The following is a 14,466-nucleotide window of genomic DNA, read 5'->3' as shown; positions in this document are numbered from 1 at the left end:
GCCCCTAGTACGGTTTAAGCCGTGTTTTGGGCGTGCCGTGATGGTGCCCCTTCCCTAGTGCCCATGGTATTTTGAGAGCGTAGTTATGTACGCGAAGCACTGGTTTCACTATTTCGCGAGGGCTGGGGTTGGGGCCGCATTGCTACGCCTGCTCAAAACGTGCCAGGAGGTCTTGTTGTAGGTTACTCCGGCGCACTTGACAGTGTCCGGCCTTTTAACGGCCGGACTAGAGAACTGCCTGGAGAGGCTGCTCTGAACTTCCGCTGCGAGGGCCGCCGTGTGCTCCTCCGTTCGGAGGGAGCGTTCGGTGTTTCCATTGACCGTGATTACTCCTCGAGGGCCTGGCATCTTGAGCTTGAGGTATGCGTAGTGCGGTACCGCATTGAACTTTGCAAATGCGGTTCGCCCGAGCAGTGCGTGATAGCCGCTGCGGAACGGGACTATGTCGAAGATTAACTCCTCGCTTCAGAAATTATCCGGGGATCCGAAGACCACTTCAAGTGTGACTGAGCCTGTACAGTTAGCCTCTACACCTGGTATGACGCCTTTAAAGGTCGTTTTGGTGGGCTTAATCCTCGAGGGATCTATGCCCATTTTCCGCACTATATCCTGGTAAAGCAGGTTCAGGCTGCTGCCGCCGTCCATAAGGACTCTTGTGAGATGAAATCTGTCAATAATTGGGTCTGGAACCAATGCGGCGAAGCCGCCATGACGGATGCTAGTGGGGTGGTCCCTTCGATCAAAGGTGATCGGGCAGGAGGACCATGGGTTGAACTTTGGGGCGACTGGCTCCATCGCATATACGTCTCGTAACGCACGCTTCCGCTCCCTTTTGGGGATGTGGGTTGCGTATATCATGTTCACCGTCCGCACTTGTGGGGGAAAACCCTTCTGTCCACTATTGTTCGGCGGCCTGGGCTCCTCCTCGTCGTCGCTACGCAGCCCCTTGTCTCTATTTTCGGCATTTAACTTGCCTGCCTGCTTGAACACCCAACAATCCCTGTTGGTGTGATTGGCTGGCTTTTTGGGGGTGCCATGTATCTGGCACAAGCGGTCGAGTATTCGGTCCAAACTGGACGGGCCCTGAGTATTTCTTTTGAATGGCTTTTTCCATTGACCGGATTTGTAGCCTCGGAATCTGGCATTGACTGCCGTATCCTCGTTGCTGTCGCTGTTAACGCGGCGCTTTTGCTTGTTCCGACGCAACCTGCCACTTTTGTCCTTGGTATCCGAATTACCAGGGTTCTTGGTTAAGTTGTTGCTGCGAGCTAGCCAGCTGTCTTCTCCCGCGCAAAAGCGGGTCATGAGTGTGGTGAGGGCTGCCATAGATTTCGGCTTTTCCTATCCAAGGTGTCGGGCAAGCCACTCGTCACGGATATTATGCTTGAAGGCCGCTAGGGCCTCTGCGTCCGGACAGTCGACTATTTGGTTTTTATTTGTTAGGAACCGCGTCCAAAATTTCCTGGCCGATTCCTCTGGCTGCTGAATTATGTGGCTTAGGTCATCAGTGTCCGGTGGTCGCACATAGGTGCCCTAGAAATTGTCGAGGAATGCGGCTTCCAGGTCCTCCCAAGAACCGATTGAATCTGCTGGCAAGCTGTTAAGCCAATGCCGAGCTGGTCCTTTAAGCTTGAGTGGGATGTATTTGATGGCGTGTAGATGATCGCCGCGGGCCATGTGGATATGAAGGAGCTAATCCTCGATCCATACCGCAGGATCTGTTGTGCCATCGTATGATTCGATGTTTACGGGTTTGAAACCCTCAGGGATTTTATGATCCATTACTTCATCTGTGAAGCATAGTGGGTGTGCGGCGCCTCTGTACTGGGCTATATCACGACGTAGCTCAAAGGAGCTTTGTCTGTTGTGTTCGGCCCGGCCGGATTTATTGTATCCAGAGTGACGATCACCGTCACGTGCCGTGGGGCGCCCGCGTGATCCGTAGATCGATCTTGTTTTCCTTGCCTTGTCCTGCAGTATGTCTCGCAGGTCTGGCGCATTTTCCCGTGCCTTAGTATACTTTGAGCGGCGCCGGGGCATGGCTTGAGTGGAGGGCCGAGAGGCCTCTCTGTCACGGCCACGAGGTGGTCGGTCGGCCATGTCATGCGCTGGTGATGTAGGTGCTTCCTCCTCTAATCAGGGTAGCAGCCTGCGCTTTCGGTAACTCTTGGAGGGGCGTTCGAGTTCATACTCTTCGGCCGCAAGGACTTCAGTCCATCTTTCAGCTAGCAAATCTTGATCAGCTCTAAGCTGTTGCTGCTTTTTCTTGAGGCTGCTTGCCGTGGCTATAAGCCTGCATTTAAAACGCTCTTGTTCGACGGGATCCTCTAGCACGACGAATTCGTCGTCGTCAAGGCTTGCCTCGTCTTCGGAGGGAGGTACATAATTATCATCCTCGACCTCTCTGTCCGCCGCTCTCTCGTGAGGGCTGGCTTCTCCATCCTCCTGTGCTGAATCTTGCTGGAGGGGGTGTTCTTCGGCGCTATCCGGAGTATTATTATCCCCCGTGCCGGAATCACCATTTTTACTTTGGCGGGATTTCGAGCGGCGCCGCTGACGCCGGCGCTTTGGCTGTTTCTTGGAGGTGTCATCCCCCGCTGTTCCATCGCCATCTCCATCTTTTGGAGTATCCACCATGTATATGTCATATGACGAGGTGGCCTTCCAGTGTCCTATAGGCGCTGGTTCTTGATCGTCTCCTGTGTCGGCGTCCATACCGTCGATGTCTTCGGAGTCGAAATCGAGCATGTCGGTTAAATCATCGACAGTGGCTACAAAGTGGGTGGTGGGTGGGCTTTCAATTTCTTCATCGTCCGTATCCCATCCTTGCTGACCATAGTCCGACCAGGGCTCTCCTGATAAAGAGAGAGACTTTAGTGACTTCAGAATATCGCCAAAGGGCGAGTGCTGAAAGATGTCCGCAGCGGTGAACTCCATGATAGGCGCCCAATCGGGTTCGATCGGCAGGGGCGCGGAGGGCTCGGAGTCCGGAGAGGAGTCCGGCCACTCGGAGTCATGGGCTTTGCAGAGTGCGGGGCTGGTGTTCGGCTCGATCGCCTCTGAGATCGCAGCCCCCGAGGTAGCGTCCAACCACTCATCCTCGATCGGCGCAGTAGGCTCCGAGTTAATGGTCGGAACCGATGCGCGTGCGGCCTCCAGGGCACTGTCCGGCGGCAGAGCTAGATCATGCCCATCAAGACAGTGCAGCGCGCTCGGCTGTGGCTCGAATCCGTCGAAGATCAAGTCCCCGCAGATGTCAGCCGTGTAGTTTAAACTTCCAAATCTGACCTGATGGCCACGAGCGTAGCTTTCGATCTTCTCAAGGTGGCCAAGTGAATTGGCCCGCAGTGCGAAGCCGCCGAAGACGAAGATCTGTCCTGGGAGAAAAGTCTCACCCTGGACTGCATCGTTGTTGATGATCGAAGGAGCCATCAGGCCTAAAAGCGACGTCACAGAGGAACTCCCAATGAAAGCACCAATGTCGGTGTCAAAACCGGCGGATCTCGGGTAGGGGGTCCCGAACTGTGCGTCTAGGCGGATGGTAACAGGAGACAAGGGACACGAAGTTTTACCCAGGTTCGGGCCCTCTTGATGGAGGTAAAACCCTACGTCCTGCTTGATTAATATTGATGATATGGATAGTACAAGAGTAGATCTACCACGAGATCAAGGAGGCTAAACCCTAGAAGCTAGCCTATGGTATGATTGTTGTATGTTGAGGTTCTGTCCTACGGACTAAAACCCTCTGGTTTATATAGACACCGGAGAGGGTTAGGGTTACACAAAGTCGGTTACAATGGTAGGAGATCTGAATATCCGCATCGCCAAGCTTGCCTTCCACGCCAAGGAAAGTCCCATCCGGACACGGGACGAAGTCTTCAATCTTGTATCTTCATAATCGAGGAGTCCGGCTGAAGGTATAGTCCGGCTATCCGGACACCCCCTAATCCAGGACTCCCTCAAATACCTTATGTGCAGTTCTGTCTCCAGTGTGGTGTCCTCCATAAGCTTCGGAGTGACACTTGCGTAGGATCTGTTCATGTTCATGCTCAGGTACACAACGTCTAATAACACCATCTACTCCTTATTTATAAAGATGTGGGTCTTCCCAAAAGTAATGTCTCAAGTCATAGAAGAACTTTTTCTTTTGTTGGTATGTGAAACTAGGTGGTATAAACTTAGCAACAATATAATTAGCGTAATCAGCATACCAAGGAGTACTACGAGAAGTACTTATAACATTTAATTGTTCATCAGGAAAGCTATCATTAATAGGTAGTGGGTCATCAAGAACATTCTCTAACCTAGACAAGTTGTCTGCTACGGGGTTCTCAGCTCCTTTTCTATCAACAATATGCAAATCAAATTCTTGCAGCAAGAGAACCCATCTAATAAGTCTAGGTTTAGCATCTTTCTTTTCCATAAGATATTTGATAGCAGCATGATCCGTGTGAATAGTTACTTTAGAATCAACAATATAAGGTCTGAACTTATCACAAGCAAATACAACTGCTAAAAGCTCTTTTTCAGTAGTAGCATAATTTCTTTGAGCATTGTCTAGAGTCTTACTAGAAAAATGGATAACATTTAATTTCTTATCAACTCTTTTCCCTAGAACAGCACCTACAGCATAATCACTAGCATCACACATAATTTCAAAGGGTAAATTCCAATCAGGTGGCTGAACAACAGGTGCAGAGACTAATGCTTTCTTAAGTGTTTCAAATGCTTCTACACAATCATCATCAAAGACAAATGGTATATCTATTTGCAATAAATTAGTCAGAGGCCGAGAAATTTTTGAGAAGTCCTTAATGAACATCCTGTAAAATCAGGCGTGACCAAGGAAACTTCTTATACCTTTGATGTCCTTGGGACAGGGCATCTTTTCAATAGCATCAACTTTGGCTTTATCAACTTCAATACCTCTTTCGGAAACATTGTGCCCCAAAAGCAATGCCTTCATTAACCATAAAGTGGCACTTTTCCCAATTCAAGACAAGATTAGTTTCTTCACATCTCTGCAAAACTCGATCAAGATTGCTCAAGCAATCATCAAAAGAGGAATCATAGACGGAAAAGTCGTCCATGAAAACCTCACAAATCTTTTCACAAAAGTCAGAGAATATAGCCATCATGCATCTTTGAAAGGTAGCAGGTGCATTACATAAACCAAAAGGCATACATCTATAATCAAAAGTACCAAAAGGGCATGTAAAAGTAGTCTTTGATTGATCTCTAGCCGACATAGGTATTTGAGAGAAACCAGAATAACCATCTAAAAAGCAGTAATGTGTATGTTTGCATAATCTTTCTAGCATTTGATCGATAAAAGGTAAGGGGTAATGATCTTTCTTAGTAGCTTTATTTAATTTGCGGAAATCAATTACCATCCTATAACCTGTAATAATTCTTTGTGGAATCAATTCATCTTTATCATTAGGAACAACAGTAATACCTCCCTTCTTAAGGACACAATGGACAGGGCTTACCCATTGACTATCAGCAACGGGATAAATTATACCTGCCTCCAGAAGCTTGAGTATTTCTTTTCTTACCACTTCTTTCATTTTAGGATTCAAACGTCGTTGAGGATCACGAACTGGTTTGGCATCTGTTTCCAAATTTATTTTATGTTGACATAGAGTGGGACTAATGCCCTTAAGATCATCAAGAGTATATCCAATAGCAGCACGATGCTTCTTCAGAGTTTTCAATAATCTTTCTTCTTCATGCTTTGAAAGGTTAGCACTAATAATAACAGGATATATCTTCTTTTCATCAAGATAAGCATATTTAAGATTATTAGGCAAAGGTTTAAGCTCAAACACGGGATCACCCTTGGGTGGAGGGGGATCCCCTAAAATCTCAACAGGTAAATTGTGTTGCAGAATAGGTTCCTGTTTAAAGAATACTTCATCTATTTCCCATCTTTCATTCATGAACATATCATTTTCATGGTCTAGGAAATAGTGTTCTAAAGGATCACTAGGATGTACAGCAATAGAAGCAAGACCGATAATATCATCCTTACTAGGCAATTCTTCCTCACGATGTTGTTTACTAAATTTAGAGAAATTAAGCTCACGATGTTGTATAGGTAGCTAGATAAGGTTACAACATAGGCCCGTGCCAGTTCTGCGTTTGTTCTGCTGCGGTGGAATGAGGACAATTATTAAATGGGAAATATACAACTCCAACCAAGTTTCATTTTCAGGGTATAGATCTAATTACCGTGTTTATTTACTTATTAGTTTTCATGAATATTATATACCCAAGTTGAAGTAGAGAAGGATATCATAGAACCATGTCGTGCAATTTTTAGAGAACTTGCCCATTTTATTCATCAAGTCTCCAAGCAAAGTTCGCTGGCTCAAAGAGCCAAGAATGTTGACCAACTGGCAGGCTAGTAGTAAAAATAAAAGGCTAAACCAGGTGGCACGGTGACCTTCCGTTTTCCTAAACCGTAAACCCAAACATAAGGCCATCACATGCTAGGGCGGAGCTGCAAAGGAGCCAAAATGGGCCATGGCCCGCCCATGACTTTTTTGCGGAAATATCTATGCATTTGTACCTTAGCGAACTACTACTATTATTTTAATTTATTTTTTGTGGGATAACTACTACTACTATTATTAGCATATATCAACTAGTACTACTATGCTTCAGAGAAACTTGGTTTATTTTTTAAAACATCTCTCTAAGCACCTAACCGACAAGTTAGCAAGCTTTGTTTTATAGGCATCTAACCGACAAGTTCCTCTTTTCAAAATTTATGAAAAGATCAGGGGCATTAGTATGGCCGATTAGGCAAATCAGGCAAGGCAATTCCAAACAACCATGGGCATCTTCTAAGAAACTGCACCTTTAAAAAGTACAACTAGCTAGCACTACTGCTCTGTTAAAAAGTCTTCGCTCTGGTTCCAGTGAAGATTCGGTGTTTCATACATTGGTCAGCACTCCAAAATGCTTTTAGAAATTGCAATTTTGAAGCATCAATTTTTTCATCACTTCCACAAATGTAATTTCATGATGAAATTTTTCAACCACTCAGAACATTTGTCAGTGTATCACATAAAACAATTTCATATTTCTTTTGATATATTTCAATTTTTTACTTTTTTTTTTGTTCATCCGAGCTCATTCGAGCTTGACCTGTGAATAGCTCCATTCAGTTCAGAGCCTCTACTTTCTTAATGAATGAATGAACACGGTGGATGGGGAAAGAGACTACACTTCCACAAATAAAGAAGTGTAGAACTCACTGTTCCCAGGTGAGTAACTGAGATCAATTTGACAAGTCCCGCTTCGTTCTTCCCCGCCCGGCTCCCGCAAGTAGAATGGGGAAACCCTAGTGTCGCCCCCCTTGGCCCCTCCTTCGGCCATCCTCGCTTGTCGCCGCCTTGCGGCATCGCCGCGAAAGCCTGCCAGCATGGGCGGCGGCATGGCCATCTCTTCCTTTCCGCTCGGGGGCCCTGTCTGGAGCGTAACAACAGACCGAGGGAGGTGTCGAGCGACCATGGGGCTCGGTGGCCGTGCAGCTGCATGCGGCGTCAGTCTGCGGCGCCATCCGGTGGCTCGGCGTTGTGAGACTGTTGCGGGGTTTACCCTCCTCTGGTGGTGGCGGGTAGGCGGGTGCCTAGTTAGATCTGGCGCAGTGCGAGACATGTGGTGGAGGGCCTGGTGTGCACGGGAGGTGGGCTAATGGGTCCTTAGTCCATCTGCATCGGTAGGACGGTGTGCGCCCATTGCGGTGGGGGGCTCCGCCCAGATCCGGTCGCGATGCTGGGGTGCCTCACGTTGGCGACTAGCGCAGGCAGGGGACTGCTATTCCTTGGGCGGCAATAGCCCGCATCCAGTGGTGCAGCAGCGCGGGATGCTGGCTGGCGGCTGATGTGGTGGTGTTCGTGGTTGTTGGGACTTTGCTAGAGGCGCAGAGTTGTGGATGTGGCCTCCTTTATCCTGGTGATGGGCAGACGTCGCCTGGGGCGGGCCTGGTGCCCGAAGGCCGGCACCGGCGGCTAGCATGGCGATGATGGCTCCGGATTTGTTGCTCGCGCTCGAGTGGACCGGTTGGACACGGGTTGGGTCGGAGCTCGTGCTCCGGGTAGGTGGGGTTAGGCATGGTTTGGGCGGTGCTCGCGGGTGATGAGGTCCTTCTCCTCGCGGGAGTGGTGGGAGTCGGCGGTTGTCGAGATTTGACTACACGGTCGGCTGACTCAGCGTCCGTAGTAATGGGTATGACGTTGTGCGAGCTTGGTCGACGACGGTCGTCTATAGTCTCGCTGTCGTGCCCCCCCCCCCCCCCCCCCCCCGGTCCATTGGGACGGGGTGTGGATGCAGGCGTGGATGTGGACGCCTGCTAAGGTGGAGATGCCAACCCAGGCTTCGGACTGATGCCGGTCTAGGGGTGAAGGGAGGCGCCTTTCGCTCTTTCTACCTTGGTTGTGATGTTGTGTTGGGGATCATTGGCGGTTTCACGGACATGGATGCCAGCTGCCTCCGGATGGCGGTCCACATGGGTAGCTCTCTGGCGGCCTCCACATGGTGGTGATGGTGGCTACCACTCTTGGTTGTGTGTGCGGCAATAGGGATAGCGGTGGGTGGCTCAGGTGGTCGTTTTGTCTTGATATTGAAGGCGCCCTGATCCGAACCTATGGAGCTTGCCTTGGCAGCAATGACACTTTGCGCTGTTTTTACTTCCGAGCGCGTCGTGGTGAAGCTTAGGTGTGTTAGGGCGTAGTGCGGCGGTGGACTCAACTCTTCCCATGTTATTGTCCGGTTGAATTGTACCCTGGGATCGGCGTTGTATGGGGCCGCCTCACCATCATATATGGTTCGGCCGTGTACTTTGTCGGTTGTTGTTTTGTATATAAAGAGGAGCGAAAGCCTGTTGTGAGAGAGCTCGCTGTTTTGTATTCTATTCACATGTTTTTTTTATTGATTTTGGAAATTCAGATTCAAGACATCTTCATTGTTTGTCACTTCCAGTTTAGTGCACAAGCAGCTTACACGACAGTTGCTGACGTACAGTACACATGCACACCCCATCGGCTTCCACGAAATGGGTTCAACAGCACATACTTGTATTCCCGTCATCTCATTTACCGATGGATGGACGCAGGTACCATGGTGAAGACAGTAGCGGCAGCGCAGAACGTCATGACGTCTGAGGTCCGAGTCTTTTTAATGGCAGATCGAGTCTTCGTGCCGATTAGTACTTTGCTTAGTACTTTGTGACTTGTAGCAGCAGCATCAAACAAGTGGGGGTGACAACGCAAGCGGAGTACAGGGCCTTACCTTTTATGATGAAAACCCAAAGCCTAGATTAATTGGTTGTGTCTGGCATTGACCTTGTTGAAGGCAATGTCTTGAGACCACGGATCTTCTCCAGGATGAAACCTAAGATCTAGGATCCGATGATGACTGTGCGTGTGCACTGTTTCCTTCTTGAAGGCGTCGTTTTTAGAGAATTTGGACTTTGGATGTTGTCTAGCTAGGTTCTGGTTCATATTGCGGCTACAAGAAATTGATCACTATAACGGGATCTTCCTTTTTCTTCTTCTTGTTGTCTTCCAGCTGTGTGCATCTGTAATGTCTTTACGATATTGCGTTGTTGCGGAGGCCGGGCATAATTCCCCTTGTCGAAAAATGGACAAGTTTCTCTTTTCAAAACTTATGAAAAGATAAGGGGCATTAGTATGGCCAGTTATTAGGCAAATCAGGCAATGCAATTCCCAACAACCATAGGCATCTTCTAAGAAGCTGCACATTTAAAAAGCGGAAGTACTATACAGACGACACTTGCTTGCCGATTTGAAGACGACGCTGTGCTGCAGTTTTTCCTTTGCATGGATGGTTAGATTGATTGTATCGTCCCAAAATTGGCTGTGCAGCGTCGTTTGCATAGCAGCAGTATTTGAAAAGTACAACTAGCTAGCAGTACTGCTCTTTTAAGTCTCCGCTTTGGTTCCAGTGAAGATTCGGTCTTTCATACATTGGTTGGGTCCAAAATCTCCGCTTTTAAGTCTCCTTTTTCACTGTGCTCTTTTAAAAACTGTAGCCAAATGCAGAAGACAATTATTGTGATCCATATTTTTTTATCATGTCATCTCATTTACCGATGGATGGACACAGGCACCTGTCAGAGTTGCCAAAATAGAGTTCCACTTGACACATTAATTGATGGAGGTCCCTCCCTGTTATTAATGAGATTAGTCCGCAAATCCACTCCATTCATGTGGATGCATTTATGTCATTTCACTGAATCTGCCCATGGACCCTATGGAACCGGATCCTCTAACATACACAAGGGACGTTAGAGAAGCTACAATATCCTAACATTCCTTCTGTTAATCCATACAATTAAAGCTAAAATAACTTAAATTAATTTTTAAATTACAGATCTAGTATACACATTCATAGTAATTACATACAAACAAGTTGATGGTGATATAAAATTAATTTTGAATTTTTATATATACAGTAATTATCAAAAATAAATAACCTGTTAATAGTTCGTAACATTTCTTCTTCATTTTACACTAGATGAGCACTATAGCACCGTAACTTCCCTTCTCTAAGTTAGAGGATCCGGCTCCGGACCGTATTGGGCTAACAGATACACCGATTCCCCACGCCATAGAGTAAGAGCACCATGAATGCTATAGTTGTGGTCTTGCCTGTATTGTCCATTGTTTTAAATAGCGGGCTAACAAAACTAATGGCGGTCCTTCAAATCTACTATAACGGGGCGAAAGCCAATTTCAAGATCTCTTAAGGAAATCTCCTCCTTCATCAAATGACATGTGAATTCACACCAAACGCACACAGGTAGGGGGGAAAATCAAGCCCTCGCTACCACACATCACTTACACTTCTCCAAGATCTCTTAAGGAAATCTCCTCCTTCTCCCACGCCACACCACCACATCACTTTTACTACTCTCAGATCCAGCAATCTCACATAGCACAAGGCAATGGAGGCTGCTCTCGTGGGCGTGGGCACGGGAGTGATGAAGCCCCTCCTGTCCAAGCTCTTCATGGCGCTCAACGAAGAGCGCAGCAAGCTCAAGGGCGTGCGCCGTGAGGTCGAAGGCACAAGAGAAGAGATGAGCAATATGCAGGCTGCGCTGGAGGCGCTAGCAGACGCCGAGCAGCTCGACCATGAGACTAGAGCTTGGAGGGACGATGTCCGCGAGCTGTCCTTCGACATGGAGGACTGTGTTGATGACTTCATGGCTCGTGCTGACACCAAGGAAGATGGGCCAAAGGGCTTCAAGGGGTTCTTTGACAAGCTGACCAAGCTCAAACCTCGCCATGAGATCGCCGGCGAGATCAAAAAGCTCAAGGCCCGTGCAATCGAGACAAGCAAGAGGCATCAGAGGTATAAAACTGACCGCCTCTCATCTGACTCCACCGCGTGTGATATTGATCCCAGGTTGCACCCGCTCTATGAGGATGTTGGTAAGCTTGTGGGCATTGACGGTCCTATGAAGCACATCATTGAGGGGCTCAAAAATGAAGATTCATCTTCTAAGCAGCTTCACGTGCTGTCAATTGTTGGTGCTGGTGGTCTTGGTAAGACTACGCTCTCTAATGCAGTCTACCATACCATCAAAAAGCAATTCGACTGTTCAGCTTTCGTGTCTGTTTCTCGAAAGCCTAACATGAGAAAGGTTCTAAGAGAAATCGCTAAAAGGTTGGAAATTACTCACAACATTTCTGATGATGGCGAGCATCTACTTATTGATACACTTCGAGAGCACCTCCAGAACAAGAAGTAAGCATCATTTAGTATCTAATATCTATCTGTCTAGTTTCTTGGAATTTTACCACATCTTTTTCATAGTTTTAAATAGCCGGCTATAGCTCCGCTATAGCCCATTATAACCTTTTCAGCAGGGTTCCGCTAAATGGTCGCCTTCATAAATAGCCCGCTATAGCCTGCTATAGCCCGCTATAGCTCCGCTATAGCTTATCTGGAGGCCCGCCGCTATTTTTCATAGCCTGCTATTTGAAACATTGATCTTTTTTTCATCTCTGAATTTTCAATAGGTGTCCCTTCCAGAGGTATTACAGATAGCATGGTAACACTTACAGTTAAAAATGACTGGTAATCAATCCGTTGTTACCAACCTGCAATATTCGGCAGCACATGCTAATACCATTCTGGTTAACGAACAGTCAAACACAGTTAACTACTCTCTCCGTTCCTAAATATGAGTCTTTTTAGACATTTCACATCGACTACAACATACGGATGTATGTAGACATATTTTAGAGTGTAGATTCACTCATTTTGCTCTGTATGTAGTCACTTGTTGCAATCTCTAGACAGACTTATACTCCCTCCGTCCGGAAATACTTGTCATCAAAATAAATAAAAGGGGATGTATCTAGATGTATTTTAGTTCTAGGTACATCTCTTTTTGTCCATTTTAATGACAAGTATTTTCGGACGGAGGGAGTATTTGGGAACGGGATTCTACAAAATCTATTATAGGGCACTTAGATTAGTGTCTGCCAATGTCGTCCGTGTAGAGCTAATTTAACTAGTCGAGTTGGGCCACTCTCTAATATTGTATAGTGTAGTATTATGATTATTTGGACTAAGGAAAAACTATTATCCCCACAAATTAATCTAACCAGTGAATCCAGAGCTCCTAACATTTTGGCTGCATAGTCTCGTCAAAGCTTGTATGCGCGTCCAATTAATATTAAGGATTGTGGAATTCTAATTAGTCTATTTTGGATTATTATTTTACCTGATTATTGCAATCCATCGTATATAAAACTAGGGGGAAATATATTTCAATTTCATCCCTCAAATATAGAAATGGTGCCTGAACTCCAAAATCAGCAAACCTTAGCCCCTCAACTTCCTCAAAAGAGACAGGATTTTCAGCACCCGGTCACCTGGGAGCTGTTACACGTTTCTCTTGGGTAGTAAGCTATCAACCACTCCTGTGTCTACCTTCAATAAGATTTTAGTGATAGCTAGCTGCGGTGAATTTTCATACATGTTCCAAGAAATTGTACCTTATATGGATTTTAACTTTAAATAAATCTTTGTTATAATCGTAATGGCAGGTACCTTGTAGTGGTTGATGATATATGGAGCACAGAAGCATGGAAAACTATAAGAGATGCTTTACCAAATAATGACCGTGGGAGCAGAATTATCACTACAACACGCAATAGTACAGTTGCATCACTTTGTTCTCCTCAAGGCGATTATGTCTATAGAATGGAACCCCTTAGTTCTGCTGACTCCCGAAGACTATTTCTTGAAAGAGCATTCCGTTCTGAGGATTTATTCCCTCCCAGTCTAGAAGAAATATCTAAGATGATATTGGAAAGGTGTGCAGGGCTTCCGTTGGCTATTATAACCTTGTCTAGTATGCTGGCTGATAAACCTGCAGAAGAAGAATGGAAGAGGGTGCTTGATGCTATTGGTTCTTCACTTGCAAAAGAGGCTGTGGTCATGACGAAGATATTATCTCTCAGTTATTTTGATCTTCCTCACCGTCTCAGAAGCTGCTTGTTGTATCTGAGTGCATTCCCAGAAGATCATATCATCGACAAACGGAGTCTGATACATAAATGGATTGCTGAAGGATTCATCCATGAAGCACAAGGGAGGAGTGCATATGAAGTAGGCCGGGATTATTTGAATGAATTGATCAACAAGAGCTTGATCCAGCCAATAGCAAATCATCAATCTGACGAGTTGTATGATGAGGTGGCAGCATGCCGGATTCATGACATTGTTCTTGATTTCATAACTTGCAAGGCCGAAGAAGAAAACTTTATGACATCATTGGATGATGGAAAGAAGGTGGGGAGACACAAGGTTCGCAGGCTCTCTGTGGCGAGCCGCACTAATGAAATGGATTCTGTGTCAGGGGATCTCTCCCATGTTCGATCACTTGCTATGTTTGGGTATTCTGCGTTGCAATTTCCAGCTATTGGTGTGTTGGATTTCCCAGTTCTTCGTGTGTTGGACATAGGAGAATGTGATGTTAGAATAAATCCGAGGCATACAGTCGATCATCCAAGGACCAAGCAACCACACAAGGCACGGCACCGAGATTTGTTAACGAGGTTCACCGATATGGCTACATCCCCGGGGCTTGACTACGGGCGCTCCTCCCCGTGACACCGTCACAATACCGCACCCGGTCACCCTGGACACCGGCACATGCCGCCGGCTTCCCCTGCGTTCCGGTGCTATTATGTTGGCATAGGTTACATCGTGTGTCTACCCCCGCTATATAAGAGAGGCCTAGGATACAAGTGTCCTACTAGGACACGACTACATATCCTATCTAAACACAATACAACTCAGAGTCCAACTGTAACCTAACTTGTACACTATATTCGACACAACTCCAACAAACTCCACCTTGGCGAATATTCTCCACCACCTTGAATTCGTCGATGCGTCAAACTTCCATGTACATTG

The 14,466-nt window shown here is 46.6% G+C and overlaps 1 protein-coding gene across 1 annotated transcript; it reads left to right on the top strand.

Moving 5' to 3' along the window:
- Window positions 1-10,896: 10,896 nt before the first annotated feature.
- Window positions 10,897-14,172, top strand: LOC125506928 (disease resistance protein RGA5-like). The gene is made up of 2 exons (XM_048671878.1): window positions 10,897-11,781; window positions 13,092-14,172. The coding sequence occupies exons 1-2, from the start codon at window positions 10,979-10,981 to the stop codon at window positions 14,158-14,160; spliced, it is 1,872 nt and encodes a 623-aa protein (XP_048527835.1). The 5' UTR covers window positions 10,897-10,978; the 3' UTR covers window positions 14,161-14,172.
- The last annotated feature ends 294 nt before the right edge of the window (window positions 14,173-14,466 follow it).

The sequence above is a fragment of the Triticum urartu genome, chromosome 1 (assembly GCF_003073215.2).
Source record: "Triticum urartu cultivar G1812 chromosome 1, Tu2.1, whole genome shotgun sequence".
NCBI classification, from domain to species: Eukaryota; Viridiplantae; Streptophyta; class Magnoliopsida; order Poales; family Poaceae; genus Triticum; species Triticum urartu.
The sequence above is the reverse complement of the archived record's forward strand: the minus strand, read 5'-3'. Positions and strand labels throughout refer to the sequence as shown.